Genomic DNA, 20,402 nt, shown 5'->3' with positions numbered 1-20,402 from the left:
TTCAATTCTCAAATTCAGCCAAAAATATTTTACAGAACTTAGTTTTGGGTCACACATGAAAAAGAAGTAAACTTTGGGTAAAATATGAGACCATTAATTCCGTGTAAAAAGGATCCACATCTGTGAACGCAGTCGTGATGTTACCGGAGCTCTCACGCGGGGCGTGGGACGGCAGCACCGCTCGTGCTCAGCGTGGCCGGCCCACGCGCACTGATCACGGTCCCCTCGGTGACGTCTGTGTCCCCATCGCCGCCAGTGGCCCCGTGCCATATTTATTCATGCCGGGCAAGATGGCGGCGATACGGACGAGATGTTATTGCCAGTGGACATAAAAAACGGCATTTTATTCAAAATTCAGAGCCGAGTCGGACACGTTCGCACACCTGACCGCATCGTGTGTGCGTTTACCGCGTAACGAGCGTCGACGTCTTTTTTATTCCACGCGTTTCGAGTGTTTTTTTCTTCCAAGATGTTCACGTTGTAACTCGCTCGCTAACCGACCAGCTGGCTAACAGAGAGCAGCAACTAGCTAGCTAGCTATCTATCACAGCCAAGCCGCCGTGAAGTGTAGAATGGGAGAAAAGCTGGAGCTCAAGCTCAAATCGCCGGTCGGAGCAGAACCTGCTGGCTATCCGTGGCCGTTACCAGTATACGTAAGTGTTAAACCCCAAAACTCAGCGGTTCCATTTTTAGGTTTTGTCTCTTGTTTTTGTCTTTGTTAGCTACGTTAGCTGCCTTGCTAACAGTGGCTAGCAGAAGGAGCAATGGCACGCTCGTCCGGGGAATCAGGTCATACTGGTCGGGATGGTGACTGACATGGTTTATCAGTAAGCTAACATGACTGACCAGATATTCAGATTGTTTTTTTCCCATGATACAATAAGTATTTGCCAGAAAACAGCCTCATACCCTCTACGGTACATATGATCAGAGTGCAGTTGTAGATAGTAAAAGTAGTGACACCCAGCAATAAAACAGTGTTTTGAAATTGGAGCAGACCCTCCTTCATATTAATCATCATGTCAGTGTGCTGACAATTAACTTCATACCCAAAGTGTGTAGACTGTGATCCTCCGTGTGCCACTGTTAACACGTGGAGTTGAACCCGGGCTGTTAATATATGTGTTATAGCTGTTTTTATCTGTTGAAAACCACCATGTGACACTCACACAGGGGACGGAGCTATAGAAGTTGTGTACGTGTGTGTGTGCATGTATGAACTCTGTGAGGTCGGTGCTTCTTTATGCTACCCTTATCTGGATGGCAGCGATGCATTCCTCGAGTGCTTTCTGTGTTGTGTTTTCTAATAACATCCTTATGAGTTGCGTGTATGTGTGGTAGTCTGAACCCTGCGCGTACAGCTGATCCCTAATCTGTCAGTTCTCAGTGCATTAGCAGTCGTGTTTGCCCAGAAAGAATGGTCTTTTCTCAGAGTTGTGTTTCCATGAAGCTGTCAGCACGTCAGTGAGTGATTGCAGTTGACTCATTGAATAGAAGCGGAAAGGGAAGCGGTTGCAAGTTCTGTGGTCCTTTCGGTGGTATATAGTTAGTTTTAACTATGTTTTTCATTTATAGTAATTGTGGTGAGACAGTCAGTACTGGCTGAAAAAAATTTTCTCAGAATGTCTGAGGGGGGGGTCTCTGTATTTCTTCTGTCCACCCACACTTCACCCTGTCAGTCATTCTGGTAATTTCAGTTCCATCTTGTAGTCTGTTTATCCATCATCACAATATGCAGTGAATAACTTTGAAGTCACTGAGTCAGAGTTGATGTAATCAGCCACTCCCCTCTGCTTTGGCTGACATAGTTGACCCTCCCTTTTCACCGGGCCAGAGTCTGATAACGCTCAAAGTTCCTCCCTCCTGCATGCATCGCAATACCTGTTTTTTTTTTTTTTTTTTTTAATGTTGTGCTCGGCAAGGATAGACAGGAGAGCGGGTCATGTCAGGAATTTAATATATTGTTGATCTGCGTGATAGCTATTTATACTGAGACTAGCTGTCGTGGATTGAATTAGAAACAGCTGATGCATGTGGAGTTCTGCAATATGGAGCCTATTCATGCAGTGCTCTCCTCCTGTTTTCAAAGGGGAAAGACTTCCTCTCTCTTCTCCCCTCCTCTTTTGTCCATATGGTCAACTCTGCAGGAAAGAAGATATGAGATGCTCCTGTTCAGCAGTGTCATATTAACAGTATTCAAATGCACGTGCCGGTATCAAGTCTTTTTGTTTTTCAGTCTGCTTTTATCCATTTTGAATGGCATGCTGGTAACAACAGATTTCATTCCATGTAGATTCATTCTTCACTCCCACAGAGCATTAAGATTGCCTATCTCACCCACAGAGCATGAACACAGTGTTGTCTGTGTTTTGATACACAAAACATGGCTGTTGGACAAGCTTTTGCAGCATAAGGCGTGCTGTTAGAACCGAGCCCATTTATTGATCTCTTTCATCCTGCATTTCTTTCCAGTTTTCCTCTGTCTCTCGCTGAATCCCCACATGTGTGCATCTATAAATGCTTCCATATGAAGAGCACCTCTGGTGTGTTGCAGCTCTTTGTCCATCTGGTTCTGGGTGTGGGTATTAACTGCTCCTGCACGACACACTGCTGTTCAAGTACTGTTGACCGTATTTGGTTTGTTCATCACCTGTTTTCTAAAATCAAATAGTACTAAGGTTTCAGCTGTTAGTGCAGCAACAAAAAAAATGTCAATGCATGTTTGCAGTTGTGCCTTTCTGGTTTTGTTTGTGATTTTAATGTACAGTGTTTGTGTTCAAGCCTGGCAACCGGCCAATGCAGATCATCTGAGGTTCTCGTTGTTGTCAACATGTGACCGGTTGTACTCTGTCAGGGCTTCTCTGTTGGATAGGGGTATGTTTGTTTCCATTAGATACCACACAAAAAACACTTTCACACATCCTCCCTACTTTGATGTTAGAAAATGTAATCAATATTTAGTTTCAGGTGCTGAAGTCATATTGGTTTTGTCACTGAGAGACTCAGACGTATTTCGAGGCGAGTGAGTGTAGTTCACGTGTGAGCTTGCTTTAGTCATTTGTTCTCATAGGGTGCTGAAGTGTACATAGTGGAGCAGTGTGTGGTGTAAAAACCCCTACACCCACAATGCGTCACACTGATGTGAGGAGAGATTGACTGACGAGGTGGTGTAGAGAGGAGGAGTTGTACATGCGTCAGTTGGACCCACAGTGGGGAGAGAGGAGGGTCCTCTTTTCTTTTTGTCTGACTCTCCCTTTCAGACGGTGTTTATTTTTAGCAACAGCCCTGTGCTGGTGTTGCTGTGTGCCGTCTTTGTGTGAGCAGGTGACCTACAGCCACTGCGTCTCATTCGCTCGCTCACACAGTCTGTTTCATACACTCTCATACTTTTGTGAAGCTTCTCTGTGCAGTGTAAAATCAATTGTGCTCATGCATGTCCAAGAAGATTTGTAGCTTATGTGTAGCTGCATATTAGCAGCACCGCTAGCACCTAGCGTGAAAATGTAGCTGCAACGGTGCGCTGACAGAAATAGCACGAGATTTCCTGTCTATGTAACCATGCATATTTGAGTGTGTGCGCATGCATGTTTTAGCTTTGGCGGAAGTTTGCGTAGTAGTGGCGGGCAGTATTGAGCGGGAAGCCGGGAGCTCCAGGCTGTGAGCAGTTAGCTGCGGCTTCAGTGCCAGGCCTCAAACAGCTGACAAATAGCAGGCTTCCCCTCCTTTCTCTGGCCCCCTCTCTTTCCCCTTTTCTTTTTGTTGTCCTCGATTTCACTTTCGTTGCATTTGCCATCTGATTTATACTCTCTTTTTTTTCACTTTCCCTCCTATCTTTCTCTCCAGCGAAGGCTATCCTTGGCAATGCGCTGCTGGAGCAGGAGATAGAAAGTGGGTCAGTGGGTCAGCTCAGTCAACAGGCTCAGGCTGGCTGCGCTCTAGGTGAAACTTGAGTCCTGTTACTCCCAGAGCAGCTCGGCACACTCTAGCTGAGGTTTCTAACTATAGCTTCCCTGCCTGGGACAAATATAATTCATCTAATTTGATGAAGTATTTATTTAGACAGCAGTGCCGTTTTCAGCCACGTTATCTTCACTGATTTTCTGAGGCGGGATTTGAAAGTCTGACTGTGTCTTGTCCACACAGAAGGAGTAATTTGTGCAGTACGTTAGCAGAGCAGCAGCTCCGGTGCTCCCAGTGTGTCTGCATAGGAGGTGTTCTGGCATCGCATGAGGCTGTAGGTCACCCCCCCCAGCACTTTGAAAGAGCCCCATTACACAACCTTTTGGAATGCTTGCACAGCAAAATGTGAGAACAGACAGTTAAGGCATAAAAATACTCTTCAGATTCCATTTCTGAGTTCAATAGCGCAAGTAAAATGTGAGCCATAATGCGCTCTGTGTAGACAGCTGGATGGATTAACATGATTCCCTAACAGACGCACGTGAGACAGATGAGTGAAAACACGGCTGAGATGCTTTCTGTGTCAGCACAGTTTGAATTAACCGTCTGAACTCTGAGTAGTTTCAGGGGATTTTTTTTTTTTCAATTTCATCTGAATTTTGCTTCCCAAGGGTTCATTTTCGCTCTTCAATAGAAAGACCTCTATGGAAACAGAACAATCATGGCTAGAAGTTGAGAGAAGTAAAAAATGTTATGGCATAAATCAATTTTAAAAAGAAATAAATCAAGTTGGATTTCTTTGGTTTAATTGTTTTCCAAAAATTGGGGGAAAAATAGAATCAACATGTTGAACATTTTCCAAGCGTCCAAAGGTGTTAAGGACTGGGAAAAAAAATGCAAACTCTACATACTATAGCTATTTTACCGTTTACACTTTGAAATTATTTCTATACTTCTATCTGCTCTGTGTTAAAACCTGAAATCAGCTTAGTTCAGTCTAAAAGTCCCACATTTATTTTTTGTCTTGTGACTGTTGGTCACAGCTGAGTCACTCATGGCTTCACAGTTGGACAGAGGAACAGACTTTTTATGTGCTTTTTTTAGAGTCTGGTCAGTTCAAACGGTTTATATTTGGTAAAATTGTGTAATGAGTCATGCGACTTTGATGAAATGTCATGATTTTAGGCTTAGATTTAATTAAGTTTTCCAGATGGCTAGTTCAAGGTCTATTGGAAATCTAAAAAAACTGACTGTTGTTTGTATTTTTACAATTTGTGGCTCAGATAGATTGTATAAATTTGATTATTCCTATTAAAGCCAATCATGGCTGCAATGAGATGTGGGATTCAGAGGGTTAATATAACAGATTTCCAGAAAGAAAGTTAGTTACTTCAGATTAAATTAAGATCTACAAGTATACAGATGTGAATACAGATCAATGCTGCTTTTCTGTAGACATGTCAGTTATTGTAAATAAGTGACTCAACAGTTAAGAATCCTAATTTAAGGTATGTCTCATAAAGCTAAATTTAATATGGATTGATGTCGGTGTGTGGCCTCAATACACCATATTTATGACCAAAGTAAAACATGTCAGCAGGTTCCCATGCCCTCTTCTCCAGTTCTTTTAATTAGTTAACATATTTAAGTGAAAAAGAAATCAGGATAGCGAGGCTTGCTGTCGATGACATACAAACCAGACTGAGCGGTATCTGCCACCTGATGCGTCTTTGACATTTTACCTTTCCTGTGGGCTGCCTCGTGATATTTAATAATGCATCACAGATGAATAGTTCGTATCTGTATACGCATGAACACAGTATGGCATTTCTTACCTAAATGTTGATCACATCATAGATATGATTATGATTGATGAGCTGTAAGAAGGTTTTATTTCACTTAAGTTCTCCAGTTCAACTTCTGTGTCATCAATTTCCCAACATCTCCACAATGTTTATATGCAAACTAGGGCACACAGTCCTGCAGAGTTTTCATTTTGTGATTCAACTTTTCTGTTTGCATCCTATCTGCAACTTTTACGTTCTGTTTTGTGCATATACATCAATGATATCCGAGGTGCCTTGTCTTTGGAAACCTGCAGAAAAACACTACAAACAGCTGCTTTGATACATAGACTGATCTGAGCACGTGTGCTTTCATACTAGACTGCTGTGGTTAGGAGTTTGCTTCATTCAGACGGCATACTGTGCGTGCTGTGTAGTGTTTGTTGTAAACAGTGGAAGAGTTTCGAGTAATCTGAAGAAGACTCACACAGTTGCTCACAGTTAGCCTGTAGTGACTGCTAAGTCTGTCAGATGTTCCCGCATTTATTTTTGAATCAGTGTTTGTTTTTTTCAGTTCTTCTGAGCAAGAACTGTCTGTCAGGAAATAATCATCAGCTTACAGTCTGATATCTTGTGTTATCATATTAATTCATTTTTACTTTGAAGATTTCAAGACATGTTGTTTCTTTTAAAGTGCTGAAGTTTAAGCAAATTATATATCGGAAATTTAAAGCTGATGCAGACAAAAGTGATTGTACTTTAATGGTATGAGTATTATTTCTGTGCTGTACTACCTGGCTTGTAGTTTTTTTTATAATGTGTATTTAATGGTCCGAAATGGTCAGACCTGTTTATTAGGAACACTTTGCTTAAACCAGTGCAATTTTATGAAACAGCCCAGCAAAAGATCATGTCATCGCTGAGGCTCTAATATTTAGTTTTTGTCTGTGCTGTTCTTGAGAGGTCTTGATCAAACTTTATGGTCGTATTGGAGACTGTAATTTGTGTTGCTTCAGACTGTAATATGTGACACTGTTTAGTCACATTTTGCCCCTCCCTCTCTCCTCAGGATAAACACCATGATGCTGCTCATGAAATCATCGAGACCATTCGGTAAGTGACCTTTCCGCCCTCTGACTGAACCCTTTTATACGCCCACATTTCACTTTACTGCGTCAAGGGCCTGACTTAGTGATGTTCTTATGTTTGGGTTTTTTTTTAGGTGGGTGTGTGAGGAAATCCCAGACCTCAAACTGGCAATGGAAAACTACGTGCTCATTGACTATGACACCAAGAGGTGAGACTTGGATCGTGTCTTGTTAAACTGTGTGTCAACAAAAACAACAACTGAAGTCCTCACAAAAATCCTTTATCCATGCCATTTTACTTGTGAGTCTGAAATGAGATTAACCAGGAAAAAGCACCATTTAAGATCAGAGTTTATGAAACAGAAAGAGGGCTGCCCAGTGGAGTAGTGGTTAGCACTTCCGCCTTGCAGCAAGAAGATCCCCGGTTCAATTCCCGGCCTGGGATCTTTCTGCATGGAGTTTGCATGTTCTCCCTGTGCATGCGTGGATTTTCTCTGGGTACTCCGGCTTCCTCATACAGTCCAAAAATATGCTGAGGTTAATTGATTACTCTAAATTGCCCGTAGGTGTGAATGTGAGTGTGATTGTTTGTCTGTATATGTAGCCCTGTGACAGACTTGCGACCTGTCCAGGGTGTCCCCTGCCTTCACCCAAGTCAGCTGGGATATGCTCCAGCACCCCCCGCCACCCTAGTGAGGATAAAGCGGTGTATAGAGAATGGATGGATGGAACAGAAAGAGGTTACAGCGACACTTCACTCAAAACAATTGACTAAAGTTAAAACACAAAGCTCTCTTCCCCAACAGTTACCTGACTTTTTGTACTTGCATTATGATGGAAATTGTTCCTGTGATGTCAACGTAAACACAGGTGAAATATGTTTTTGTTAAAATGTCTACTTCAACTTTGTGTTTTCTCTTTCTCACAGCTTTGAGAGTATGCAGAGACTTTGTGACAAGTACAACAGGGCTATTGACAGCATTCACCAGCTGGTGAGTCCGTCTGTGTGAATGTTTTTACTTTTGTGTAGGTTAAGTAAACATAAATATTAGTCATAAAAGTGACATAGATGATACTGATAATCTATGCGTCAGTGTTTCTTTGAATCTGAATTTCCTGTTATTTTGCTCATAATTGTTTACTTTTAGTTTAAGCTGTAAATTAAGATACCTGAGACAATATAGTTTCTTTATATTTTGTCCATGAATTTGTCAGATTTTCTTCAGAAAACTTGAGCTTTTGCATCCTGCATTAGTGATCAGAGAACTGCAGGTTTTCCTAACAACCAGTGATAATGTTCTTCTCCCTGATTTATAGGGAATACTGTAAATGTAAGTATATTAATCGGTGGACATTTAATCTTACAGTGGAAGGGGACCACCCAGCCCATGAAGTTAAACAAGCGTCCTTCCAATGGGCTGCTGAGACACATCCTACAGCAGGTGTACAACCACTCAGTGACTGACCCGGAGAAGCTGAACAACTATGAACCCTTCTCCCCTGAGGTCTACGGAGAGACCTCTTTCGACCTGGTGGCTCAGATCATTGATGAGATGGAAATGATGGAAGAGGACACCTTTGTTGACCTCGGAAGTGGTTAGTTTGCTGATATTTTGGCATGTTGAGGTTTTTGAAAAGAAGCCAATTGAATTGTGAAATTGTGAGGAAAAAGTCATCAAAGTTTGTCTTTAGACTTTTAAAGGTTATAATAGTGTGCTAATAGAGGAAGCAGTTAAATACATGATGGTAAAGACATAAACATGTTTGGGTTTATAAAGATATCTGAATTTGCAAGAGTTGGTCAGGATATTAGCATAGATGGCAAGATCATCGGTCTTGGTGTGTTTGCTGTAAGACATAAAATTGACTGTTTCTTGTTTGCAGGAGTGGGGCAGGTGGTGCTGCAGGTTGCAGCAGCAACCAACTGTAAACACTACTATGGTGTAGAGAAAGCAGACATTCCAGCTACCTATGCAGAGGTAACTGCACTCTGTGGCACAGAAGCAAATGTATATTTCAGGAATAGGGCACAGAAAAGTGAAACTTGAGCTGCATTCAGACAGACAGCAGCGCCATATCAAAAATCACTTCTTCTCGAGTCATTGTCGTGAAATGACAGTGTTGGCACAGCGTGATTGCCACCATAGACGGCCCTAGAAAATGAATACAGTCTGCCAAAAAGTGCTGTGTTATGTCTTCGTGGCTTATCAGCTTTCAGACTGGGTTTCTTTTTCTTAGTATTTCACCTTGCTGATTCCCTGCAGCAGCATGTCTCGGCCTATCACATATTCAGACTAACAATGTGTCTACACAGAAAGATTTTCAGCCCAGAAATTCAACCTGAAGTGTGCTGTGCTACATGCTCATGTCACAAAATGTCTAGATTTAGTTATACTTAACAGTTGCAAATCCAACTCAAAAAGTCAATGTTAGTTATGATTCTGAAACACGTGGTGTCAGAAAGACGCTTTATGTGAACATTGGGATTTATTTTTTTTCAGTTTTAATATTATTTGTTGGAATATCATGATTTAAGTTCTGTCTTTCAGACCATGGATAAAGAGTTCAAAAAGTGGATGAAATGGTATGGGAAGAAACATGGGGAGTACACAGTAAGCTGACTTCTGTGACATTTGCTAAGTGCACACTTTAAAAAGACTTCACTGTACTGCAGGTCTACAGGTATGCAGGAATTTTAACATAACTATGCTATTTTTTTCAGCTGGAGAGAGGTGATTTTCTGTCTGAGGAATGGAAAGAAAGGATCGCCAACACAAGGTGGTGTACTATACCTGGTCACAGGGGCAGTCTGAAAGACACGATTTCCATTTAATGCAAATGAGATGATTTATAAGCCAAATTTATTCACCAAAGAACCACAAAAATAGAACCTCTGTTCTCTGTAATGTAGTCTAGTCCACTGCATAAGACTAAAGAAAAATATACCGCATTTTCCGCACCATAAGGCGCATCGGATTGTAAGGTGCAGTCTCGATTACAGTGTTTATTTCTGTACTTAAGCCATATATAAGGCGCACCGTATTATTGGGCGCATGCTAAAACAAGGAAACGGAAGCAAAACAGTGAGTTTGGTTGAACTTTATTCTACTACGTATTTAAAAATACACACATTATTTTTTTTTTGATCAATCTTTTGTCACAAATCCATCAAAGTCCTCATCTTCTGTATCTGAATTGAACAGCTGGGCAATTTCGACATCAAACATGCCGGGTTCCCTCTCATCATTGTCGGAGTCAGTCTTGTTGCCGGGTGGCTGTTCAGCAATGATGCCGGCTATCACGAAAGCTCGGACAATAGTCAGTACTGTACGTAGCTCTAGGTAATGTTCTCTAATAGGTTTATCGCTGCCAGAGTGTGTAGTATACGCATTACGTCCCTGTGTCGGCGGGAAATGGTCCGACAGTCAGATTTTGGAACTCGGTGCACACATAAGGCGCACCGTCGATTTTTGAGAAAATTAAAGGCTTTTAAGTGCGCCTTATAGTGCGGAAAATACGGTAGTCCCTTTGATAAATGTCATTGATGGGAAAGCTTATTTTTATGTGTTGTTCATAGTTATTTTTCTGATTGGGATGTTTTGTTTTACTTGTATGAAGTATTGGAATATGAGTTCCAGTTTTAGTCAGAACTCCTTCAGAACTTTGTTTGAACATTTTTCTTAAAGCTCAATATTTGCTTTGTAAATAATTTTTTACTGTGAGCCCGAGATCTAAAATGTGTCCTTTGTCTGTCTTGCAGTATTATTTTTGTGAATAACTTTGCCTTTGGTCCAGAGGTAGATCACCAGCTGAAGGAGCGCTTTGCTAACATGAAGGAAGGTTTGTACGTTTTGTTTTGTTTTTTTATAAGTTCTTGGTTCACATGTTGCCATTTATTTTTCAAAAGAACTGCAGTATATCAGCCTTCATTTTCAGTGTTCAGCTCAGAAATGCTCACAAATACATAAAAGGCTCTACATTTCAGAGAATGAAAAGCAGGTAACCATTAAAATCCTAATTTAAATGCCAAAGTTAAATTAGGCATTTTGTGTTGTATTTTGTTTCTAATTCTTTTTTAATTCAAATATTTCCCAATCTGGCCTAAAGCCAGCAGGCCATGATCTGAAAGTCTTTTAGTCACATTTTTAATGCTGTTGAAGGCAGATTTATACATATTTTCAAATTTAATAATCTCAGAAACATACAGTGATTCAGAAAATATTCAGACACTTTGATGTTTAGTGCACTTAACTGTGTCATAGATTTCAGAAAAAGTCTTTGGGGGGGGGGGATAAGATGCAAAATTGCGATCCTCATTCCACTGTTAGTCTCCACAGTATTCTATGTGCTCATTGGTATTTAAAGTAACACCTATTGACTCAATCCACAGAAAATTCAGACATTTTATCAGAGCTTGGGAGGAAACCAAAGATTTACAAATAAGACTTAAAAATAGAAGGTGTCAGTCGCCTTTTGTCGTGGCAGCAGATCTTTGAAGTGTGTGTGTAAAACATCAAAGCGTAGTGTTGTTGGTGCTGGGAGTGACACCCAGGCTCACTGGAAACATATTTATTCAGCTGCTCTCATTGTTGATTGAAATAACAAGGGCTGGTGATATCCAGTGACTACTATGTGCCAACTCTCAGAAAGCCACTTGACTTCTGGCTTCATTAAATAGTAAACACGACAAAATGATTATTGTGTTTGTGGATTACTGTATCGGCTGGGGAATTGCTTGTGCTTATTCTGATGCTTACTGTATATAATGAGCTACGTCAGCTGAAAAATTGTGTGTTCATTTCGTCTGTTTGTTTTTTTTTCTTTTCAGGAGGGAAAATTGTGTCCTCCAAACCTTTTGCACCTTTAAATTTTAGAATCAACAGTCGAAACTTGAGTGGTAAGTGCCAGCAGTATTGGAAAAGCGGATTTTTATGTTGAAGGCTTTCTTTGATTTCTATTTCACATTTTTTCCTCTATGTTCTGCAGATATTGGCACAATAATGCGTGTGGTGGAGCTTTCTCCACTGAGAGGTTCCGTGTCCTGGACTGGAAAGCCGGTTTCCTACTACCTGCATACCATAGACCGCACCATAGTAAGTACTGAGGGTTGTCCTATTACTGTTGCAGCAGCAGAGGAGGAGAAGCCAAGTGCTCACACTAGAATTTCTAGCAGAGGAGTTCTGGACACCCTAATAAAACACTGGAAAACTACTGAAGCAGTACAAACAAATTATACATTAGGGGAAATAGTAGCCTAAACTCAAGAGATAGGATGCCATAATAACAGCTGCTATCGTCTTAATGAGTAGTCAGTCCTGAGAGTAAGCAATCTGAGGACACTGAGGGTTTCAGAGGCTCACTTGAGCTCATTGGATCGCCCTGATGTATTTGTCATTCCAGTAATGGGTAAAGTAATCTCTGGTTACCAGTGGGAATCCCTGTGAGAAAGCTGGCAGGCTGCCTGGAAAATACTGGTGATGGTTTCACTGTGTCATCGTATTTCTTGTTACCACCTGAAGTTGTTGTTTCAGCCTGTGCATGCACTTCAAAAGATGGTTATCTAATAACACATGAAGCTTATTTTTTCAACAAAGTACAAACGGTGCAGGAATTTAAAAAAACATCAATGACATTTTTAAATCAAGATTCCAAGTCTAGCTGTAAACGAGTTGGGTTTTACACGATGATGTAAAAACAATAATTGTTTGAAAAGTTTTAGAATGTAAACATGTGTCTGTAATGAAAACATTACTCTAATGTGTACATTTTCCTTGTCTTTCAGCTTGAAAACTATTTTGCTAGTCTCAAAAATCCTAAACTCAGGGTAAGTCACGTTTTTCTTCATTATATTTTCTGTATTTTCTGTGTAAAGCAATTAATTTGTTGGATTTTATTCTAGGAGGAGCAAGAGGCAGCTAGGCGACGTCAGCAGAAAGACACAAAGGACAGTAAAAGCAATAGCACCACGCCCACCAAACCTAAAGAACAAACCAAGGTAGGAAAGGACAAATTCAGAAGATTTATTGTGGGATGCAATCCATATAACCAGGAGTAATCATGAATCAATTTAAAATGTGCTGCCTTTTTGCTTTATATTCAATCAATATAGCAGGACAAGGCCTCTGTGCTCTCTGTGTGAATATTGTTGTTGTTGCTGTTCATGTTGTCTTGCAGCAGGACTCCTGCGGTGAAGAGGAGCGTCCTAGCTTGGTGACAGTGGTCAAGGCCTCTGCCAAACCCAGGAGAACCCGACTCTTGTCCAAAGGTCGCAAGCTGAACAATAAGAAACGTGGTCGACCCAAGAAAGCCACCCCAGCTGCTGAGAAGAAAAACAAGAAGAATCAGAGTGCATTGGATTTGCTGCACGCCAAGACCCTTTCTGCAGCACCCCCTCAGGGTCAGAGGACAAACGCACACAAACACACAGCATTCTGTAGATGTTCTTCACCTGAACTGGACCAGTTTGCTCAAATTTAATGCTACTAAACTTACATGAAAATATTCCTTTTCATACAGATGCATACCGGCCACCTCAGAGTCCCTTCTACCAGCTACCTCCCAAGGTCCAGCACTATCCCCCCAGTCAACTGCTGCTGAGCCCAACTCCTCCTGGTCTGCAACAACTGCTAGGTGAGTTCATGAAGACGCAGACTAGCAGTAAACCACTTTCAGCATGTTGTTTCACACGTTGACATTTGAGGCTGTGTTTGAGCGACAAAATCTCGAGAACTATTACGGATAAAAGCTGGAAATTTTTGCTGTCATTTCTCATCATTGCCATTGATTCACAATACGCCATATTGGACAAGTATTTCAAATAGTCTCTGATTATGGGTGATCTAAGAGAAGAAATTATTATAAATGTACATGTGCTCACTCCGTCTACACATAGTCCAGATACTCAATAGACTGCTATAGTTTTTTTATTGATGTGTGCTCAAAGATGGGATTTGATTTGAGATCATACATAATCAGAGCTTATTTGACGTACTTCCAGTACTTATCTTGAATCAATTACATGATTACAAATGGCATTAAAAATTCCAGGCTTTTATCATCAGTGGTTTCTGACATGTTGTCATTCAGTGTGTGAAAAAACGTGCAGAAAAGTAGGTTGATTGGCAATTTAAAAAAAAAAAAAAGTACATTGACAATATATTTTTTTATTAATTTACTAATTTATTAACCTTATTAGATGCCAATTTAAGTATCATAGTTTGATAGAAGAAATTTCAAGTAATAAGAGATGGTCAATTAAAATATCATTTGAGATGGAATTTCTCCTATACAATAAAGATGTGCCAGTCAGAATACAAAATACCATTAGCTGATTAGATTAAAACAGCTAGTTTTAGGGAAACATTTATATGTAAATATGAGCAGATGATCTGAAAAATGTGGTATAATTCTGATGAAACGGCTAATTTACTACATGAAAAGGTAGTGCAGCAGTCCACACGCTTTCATCATGTTGTAAGATACTGAGAGGTTCAAATTTGCAAATGAAAGGTCTAAAGTAGAGACTCAAAGCCTGTTCAAATAACGAATTCATTTTTGAAACACTCTGTCTGCCTAAAAGCAATATTAATGTGCTTTTCTCCAACCAGCTGACAAAAAATGTCCTCTCTTTTTTTTATAACTCTCTTGCTCTCTTTGTCCAGATAACATCAAAGTTCAGTACCTCCAGTTTATGGCCTACATGAAGACTCCTCAGTACCGCTCTAACCTGCAGCAACTTTTAGAGCAGGAGAAGGTAATTTGCAGATATATTTGCAACTACAGTGCATGTTTATATGCATACTTAAGCAGCCACCGTTAAAAATCAATATTTTATTCCATCACTTAATTTGTTTTTTTTTTCTTTCTTTGTCTGCAGCAAAAACACAGGGACCTGTCAGGGCAGGCGGAGCAGCTCCATTCAGTCTGTCAGTCTCACAAGGACAAGATCAAAGGTCTCTTTCAGACCAAGCTGGATGAGGTAGGAAGTGATACTTTATTGTCTCCTAATGCAGTAAAGTCACTAGAAATCTTTTTATGGTAGTAACCAGAAAATGCATCACGTTGTACTCTTGTCTCACCGTTCCTTGTTGTTAAAAAATCAAGATTACTTTGCATAGTACAGCATATACGTTAACCGTTAGCACTTAAATGCAGCTATGCCAGCTATTGTACAGGCCACCTTAATAGCTTAAATCTCATTCTATTCATTCTAGCTGTAGACTGGCATGGTTTAAAGGCGTAATAAAACGGCTTGTATGTGAGAGAAGGAGGATTATTTACATTGGGAGTTGTATTGCAGTGTTGTAGTTTATCAGAAGGCCCTCTGGTTGAAAGTTTCAAGTACAGCCAGCATCCATGTCAGGTGCTTTGCTTAAAGCTGTAACCAGAGTGTGATCACTGTTAGATGAGGTTGTCAGTAAAACACTTCTACATCACTGCAGCAGGGAGTGAATTTTGGCCACTAGATGTCAGCAAAGACGCTATTTTCACTGACTGAAGTGTTCTAAGGCATGATCTGCTTGGGGCTGATATAAAACTGTGTATGCCTATGCATTTGTGTGGTGAACAGCTGGGAGTTAAGGCCCTGACAGTGGAAGACCTCCTGCAGGCTCAGAAGGAGATATCAGCCCACAATCGTCAGCTGAAAGAGCAGACTAAGCAGCTTGAGAGAGACATGGCCTTGCTGAGAGACAACAGTCTGCTACTGGTGAGGCCTCAGAGCCCGTTAATATTGCTGTACCCTCAACTTGTTATTACAGCATCATCCCCAGTGGTACACTCCTGTTCTTGCTCCTGATGTTCTGCTTTTGTATCACAGAAGGCTGCCAGTACTAAGTAGATCTTTTTGACTCTAATATTCTCCATTTTGATAATGTGACTAAATAATAGCAAGTGATTATGCGTCTTGTTTTCCAGCTTAAGTCTCGATGTGAGGAGCTGAAGCTGGATTGGGGCTCATTGTGTCTGGAGAGTTTGTTGAAAGAGAAGCAGGCACTACGCAGACAGATCTCTGAGAAACAGAGGCACTGCTTGGAGTTGCAGGTACACACTTCACCTTTTCAATTTATTGGATGCATTTCCAAATGCTTAATTCTCTCTTTCCCTCCTTCATGATACTCTCCTGTACTTGCTATGTTTTCTGACTTCTTTAGTCCTGTCACACGCCTTTCATCCACCACTCTACCATCTCAGGAAACATTTCTATCTTCACTTGAACTATGAATAACTTGTTTTTATCTTGATGAAAAGTGTGAACTGTTGTCACAGACATTTTCCTAGACATTTCAGCATTGTTGCAGCATTCCTGTTTCTCTGTGTAATGGTTCCCCCTGGTGTCTGTTTGTAGATCAGCATCGTGGAGCTGGAGAAAAGTCAAAGGCAGCAGGAGCTGCTTCAGCTCAAATCCTATAGCCCTTGTGAGGGCTCCCCATACAGAAAGAGTCTGGAGTCGCGCTCTTCCACTGACTTGGACTCCTCTAAGCTCGGCCTGTCCTCAGCCCCAGCTCTCAACGGCATTAGCCCAGAGCTTTCCATCAACGGCACCAGCTCACCCTGTTTTGACCGGGCCAACACAAAGGGTGAGCTTCTCTCTCGCTACCTGCCCATCTCTCCTGACCACGAGATTGTGCCTGCCACCCCCGACATTCGACAGAGGCAGCAAAGCTCCTCCCATGCTCTTCCTGACTACACTCGCTTCTCCCCTGCCAAGATTGCCTTGCGGAGGCACCTTAACCAGGATCCTAGTGCCTCTGCTCACTTAAGAGGTCCAGGGCTGACCACACACAGGTTGGTTTCTGCTCAAAGCTGCCAATAATAACCCTTTTTGTTCAAAGATCTCCAAGTTGTTTCCTAAGGCGTTATACTGCTGGCTACATGAAGCTTTATTTACCTGTTTTTGTGCTTTTTAGGGAACTGGGTGGCGTTAACTCTCCACTCGGAGCCAAGCAGAACTGCCCTTCTCCCAATGCATCCGATGCTCAGAATAATCCTAAAAGCTCTGAGAGGGTACATTTTGATCTTTCTTTGTGTTTGTGTATTTTTTCTGCAAGCATATAGATTTCTACCTCCTTTAAAGCATTTGTCTCTTCCACTGTTAACAGATGTGTCTTAAAATACTGATTTATTTTTAGGCTAGTTTACTCCCACAGATCTCCCTGAGCCAATTTCAACAATTGCTTCATCTAAACCACCAACATGTCTTTTAGACTCCATCCCAGCAGACTGCTTAAGGGTGTTTTAGCCTTAATTAACATTTCCTTATTAACAAGCTACATACCCCAGGTGTTTAAGGTTGCTGTAATTAAACCGTTATTACTCTTGATACGGGTGTTTAAGCCAAAATCAATTAAAAAGCTATTGCAAATCAATTATGTGACCATTTGCACAGAATTTGTTTATTTGTACATCATAGTATCCTTTAATCATCATTAGGACTAATGGATCTGCACTAGGCTGGTTTAGGTTATATTTTTATGATAATTAAAGGTTATTCATGCCAGTGATGATTCTTAAACACATATGGGGTTCTGTGCTGAATCAAATGTTTTTCACCTTAAACATGGCATACATACAGACTTTATCCTCTTCACGCCCCACAAGTCCTGTCCTTTTCCACCGTATAAGCAGATCTGTTCCAACCCCTCAGTGTTTGGAATAACGTCCCCATTTTCCAAGCATGATATTCCCATATTTATTAGGAAAAACTGAATAGATGTAAGTGACTGTGCAGAACAAGTCAGTTAATCCAACATAAAGTAAGTCTTACCTGAATAACCTCTACTTTTCAGCTTTTAAATTCAGACCGCTGAAGTTTAGCAGCTCAAAAGCACATTATTTAGCCATAATTTTCCTTTTAAATGACACTGCCTTGACCTCCAGTGCTACTGTGAGGAACCATGAAATCTTTTTTTTTAAACATCTGCGCAACGCTGTCAAAATTAGGAACATCTTGTCTCATAATTATGCTGAGAAAGTGGTCGGTGCATTTGTAATTTCTAGGCTGGACTTTTTTTTATTTCAGTAATATCAGAATGTAAGAATAACTGAAAAGTTGATATAAAAATATCCAGCTGAAGTACTGATGGTAACTAGCAAGACGGACCGTTTTCCTCCCACACGAGCCTCTCTTTATTGGTAAAATAAACGTTAAAATCCTTCTCTTCACATATAAAGCCCTTAATTCTCCCTCAGCTATATAAATGACATTAAACTAAATTAAAATTGAAATGTTCCCATTCTTGTTCGATGCAGGGCGGTAAGGAGAGAAGTCCATCAGTTCAGGGAGACAACAGCATCACAAGCCTTCCGATTAGCATCCCTTTGAGCACTGTCCATCCAAGTAAACTACCAGTCAGCATCCCACTGGCCAGCGTAGTGCTGCCCAGTCGCGCTGAGAGACTGGTGAGTATTGTCATGACAGTAACTACATTACATTACTACACTAAAGTACCTCTGTGTGTACTGCCCTCCTGAAAATTAATAAATGTACGTTTACTTGTCATCTGTACACAGTAAAATAAAGAGATGAGATTTTTACTTTTTCGACAGATTTTAAAAGATTTCAGTTTCTATGTTTTGAGATTTTTTTCCCTTAATGTCTTTGAATTCTGCATTGTGATATATTCTCTGTATTCATAATTTCAGAGAAGTACTCCAAGCCCTGTGTCTCAGGCAGGTCAGACGAATGGTAAGGACTAGCCCTCAACCACTTCTCGTTTTGGTCACGTGCGAACTTCACAATAGTTGCCGTAAAATGATCTGCTGCTGCTTGTTTAAGACTGAAAAAGTGCATTCAGTTTGTTGTTGTTGACCATGATCTGCTTTCTGTTTAGGATATTCATCCAGCTCAGGCCTGATGAATGGAGGTCCCCACCCAGAGGACCACAATGGTGCTTCTTTATCGCCTCCTCCACACACCAACAATCCTTTAACAGGATCAATGGGTCGAGGAGGTCCCATCCAGAGCCCCCCGCTCAACACCGGAGGGGTGCTCCAGTATGCCGACGGACCCCCGAGGATTCTTCCAGAAGACGGACCAGACCGCCAGGGAGGGGAGTCGGACACCGAGCCCCAGGACAGTGAACAGCGGAGGAGGATCTTCTTCTCTTCTTCCTCCTCTTCGTCCTCGTCTTCCTCTTCGTCAGGCAGCGGAGGCAGCGTGGCCGGAGGATCGCGCCTCCACCATCACACCGGCAACTCGGCCAAGCAGGGATACCACAGTAACCATGGAAACCACCACCACCAATCCCCCAGCACGCAGCACACCCACACGCCCACACACACGTCGTCATCGCACTCCTCGCACGGCCTCGGCTCTCAAGAAGGCCGCAAACGGGGGAGAAGGAAACGTAGCTCTGCAGGGCCCATCATGGCCAGCGGATCCCCAAAGAGGAGGTCGTTCCCCGGGATCAGCTCCAACAACCACTCCTCAGGATCGCCACTCAACATTAACTCCATGGTGAGTCGGCAAAAGCATTACAGATATAAACAAACGGGGAATAGTTTGGTATTATAATAATAATAGTAAGAAAAATAACTATTTAAAAACAAAGATTCCAAAGTGCTTGACCAAAAGGCCCAAAAAGAAGGTTACTCAGGAAGGTCATAGAAATTTACAAAAAAATCAATGCAACAATACCAAAGTGCCATATCAGTTTAACCCCTTAAGCTTCAGTGTACACCCGGCGGTACACCTACTAATTTGCATAGGAATTTCAAGAATGTCCGACGGCTGCAAACACGGTTATACAAACACTATACGCCGATGGAAAGCTTAGATTCTCATGAATCCGCCGGTATAAACCACTTTCAGATGCAATTACCACAGCGGGTGAGAAAAACACATTTGTCCGACAAAAACGAATACTCATCCATCCGTTCTCTATACACGGCTTCAACGCACACAGCGTGACTCACATTTCCGGGTTCATTATTACACACAAAAAAAAGATTCCACAAAAAACGGCTATAATCCAACCTTTTACATCCAGACGACACAAGCCAGTAAACTATTTTATCCAAAACATGTCCTGAAGTCGGTATAAAATCCCCGAATCGGTCATTTTCAAGGAAATGCACCTCGCGATGCCCGTCCAATATTCCCTGTATTTTTCGTAATTTTTTATTTAAAAATAGAATATTAGCGATTTTTTTGTACTGAAAACGTACAAAGTCACATTTGTAGTGACTGGTGTCAAACTGCAATTATTGTGCTCTATCAGGTGAACAACATCAACCAGCCTCTGGAGATCTCTGCCATCTCCTCGCCGGAACAATCAAGCCGCAGCCCCAGCGGGCCCGACCTGGACCAGCCTCCCATCTTGAAAAGAGAGCGCCCCCTGGAGCTGAACGGCACAGGTCGATACTCCACAGCCCCCAGCTCCGATGATGAGGACTCAGGATATCCTGCTGACAGCTCCAGTTCTCGGTAATGTAGAGCTCGTACAGTGAGGACAAGAATAGCAGCAACGCTGACCCGTCTTTGTTGCAAGTTGACTTTGCTGGTCTCGACTCAGCTGCAGGCTTTTAGATGGAGTTGTTGTTCAGTAACCAAAAACATTTTGTTCTTGCTTTGTTTGGAAATCTTTCATCAGATGTTAGAATTTTATTAATTTTGACTGTATCAACTCCA

At 41.5% G+C, this 20,402-nt stretch overlaps 1 protein-coding gene across 3 annotated transcripts in view; it reads left to right on the top strand.

Moving 5' to 3' along the window:
- Positions 1-259: 259 nt before the first annotated feature.
- Positions 260-20,402, top strand: part of dot1l (DOT1-like histone H3K79 methyltransferase) — a 34,356-nt gene continuing 14,213 nt past the window's right edge. The window contains exons 1-25 of one of the 3 annotated variants that reach the window (XM_022205828.2): positions 260-653; positions 6,754-6,797; positions 6,907-6,981; positions 7,701-7,764; positions 8,140-8,368; positions 8,657-8,751; positions 9,322-9,384; positions 9,495-9,550; positions 10,533-10,612; positions 11,601-11,669; positions 11,759-11,865; positions 12,555-12,596; positions 12,672-12,767; positions 12,947-13,169; positions 13,289-13,402; positions 14,434-14,525; positions 14,649-14,750; positions 15,342-15,479; positions 15,689-15,814; positions 16,119-16,558; positions 16,681-16,777; positions 18,023-18,172; positions 18,416-18,458; positions 18,604-19,229; positions 19,993-20,198. In XM_022205828.2, the coding sequence (XP_022061520.1) occupies positions 573-653; positions 6,754-6,797; positions 6,907-6,981; positions 7,701-7,764; positions 8,140-8,368; positions 8,657-8,751; positions 9,322-9,384; positions 9,495-9,550; positions 10,533-10,612; positions 11,601-11,669; positions 11,759-11,865; positions 12,555-12,596; positions 12,672-12,767; positions 12,947-13,169; positions 13,289-13,402; positions 14,434-14,525; positions 14,649-14,750; positions 15,342-15,479; positions 15,689-15,814; positions 16,119-16,558; positions 16,681-16,777; positions 18,023-18,172; positions 18,416-18,458; positions 18,604-19,229; positions 19,993-20,198 (3,458 nt within the window). In that variant the 5' untranslated portion in view covers positions 260-572. The remainder of the gene's footprint in view (positions 654-6,753; positions 6,798-6,906; positions 6,982-7,700; positions 7,765-8,139; positions 8,369-8,656; positions 8,752-9,321; positions 9,385-9,494; positions 9,551-10,532; positions 10,613-11,600; positions 11,670-11,758; positions 11,866-12,554; positions 12,597-12,671; positions 12,768-12,946; positions 13,170-13,288; positions 13,403-14,433; positions 14,526-14,648; positions 14,751-15,341; positions 15,480-15,688; positions 15,815-16,118; positions 16,559-16,680; positions 16,778-18,022; positions 18,173-18,415; positions 18,459-18,603; positions 19,230-19,992; positions 20,199-20,402) is intronic. The other 2 variants (XM_051947064.1, XM_022205829.2) reach the window with 2 other exon arrangements.

Source organism: Acanthochromis polyacanthus, chromosome 4 (genome assembly GCF_021347895.1).
Source record: "Acanthochromis polyacanthus isolate Apoly-LR-REF ecotype Palm Island chromosome 4, KAUST_Apoly_ChrSc, whole genome shotgun sequence".
NCBI lineage: Eukaryota > Metazoa > Chordata > Actinopteri > Pomacentridae > Acanthochromis > Acanthochromis polyacanthus.
Note: the sequence above shows the minus strand (reverse complement) of the source record. Positions and strands in the feature narration are given on the sequence as shown.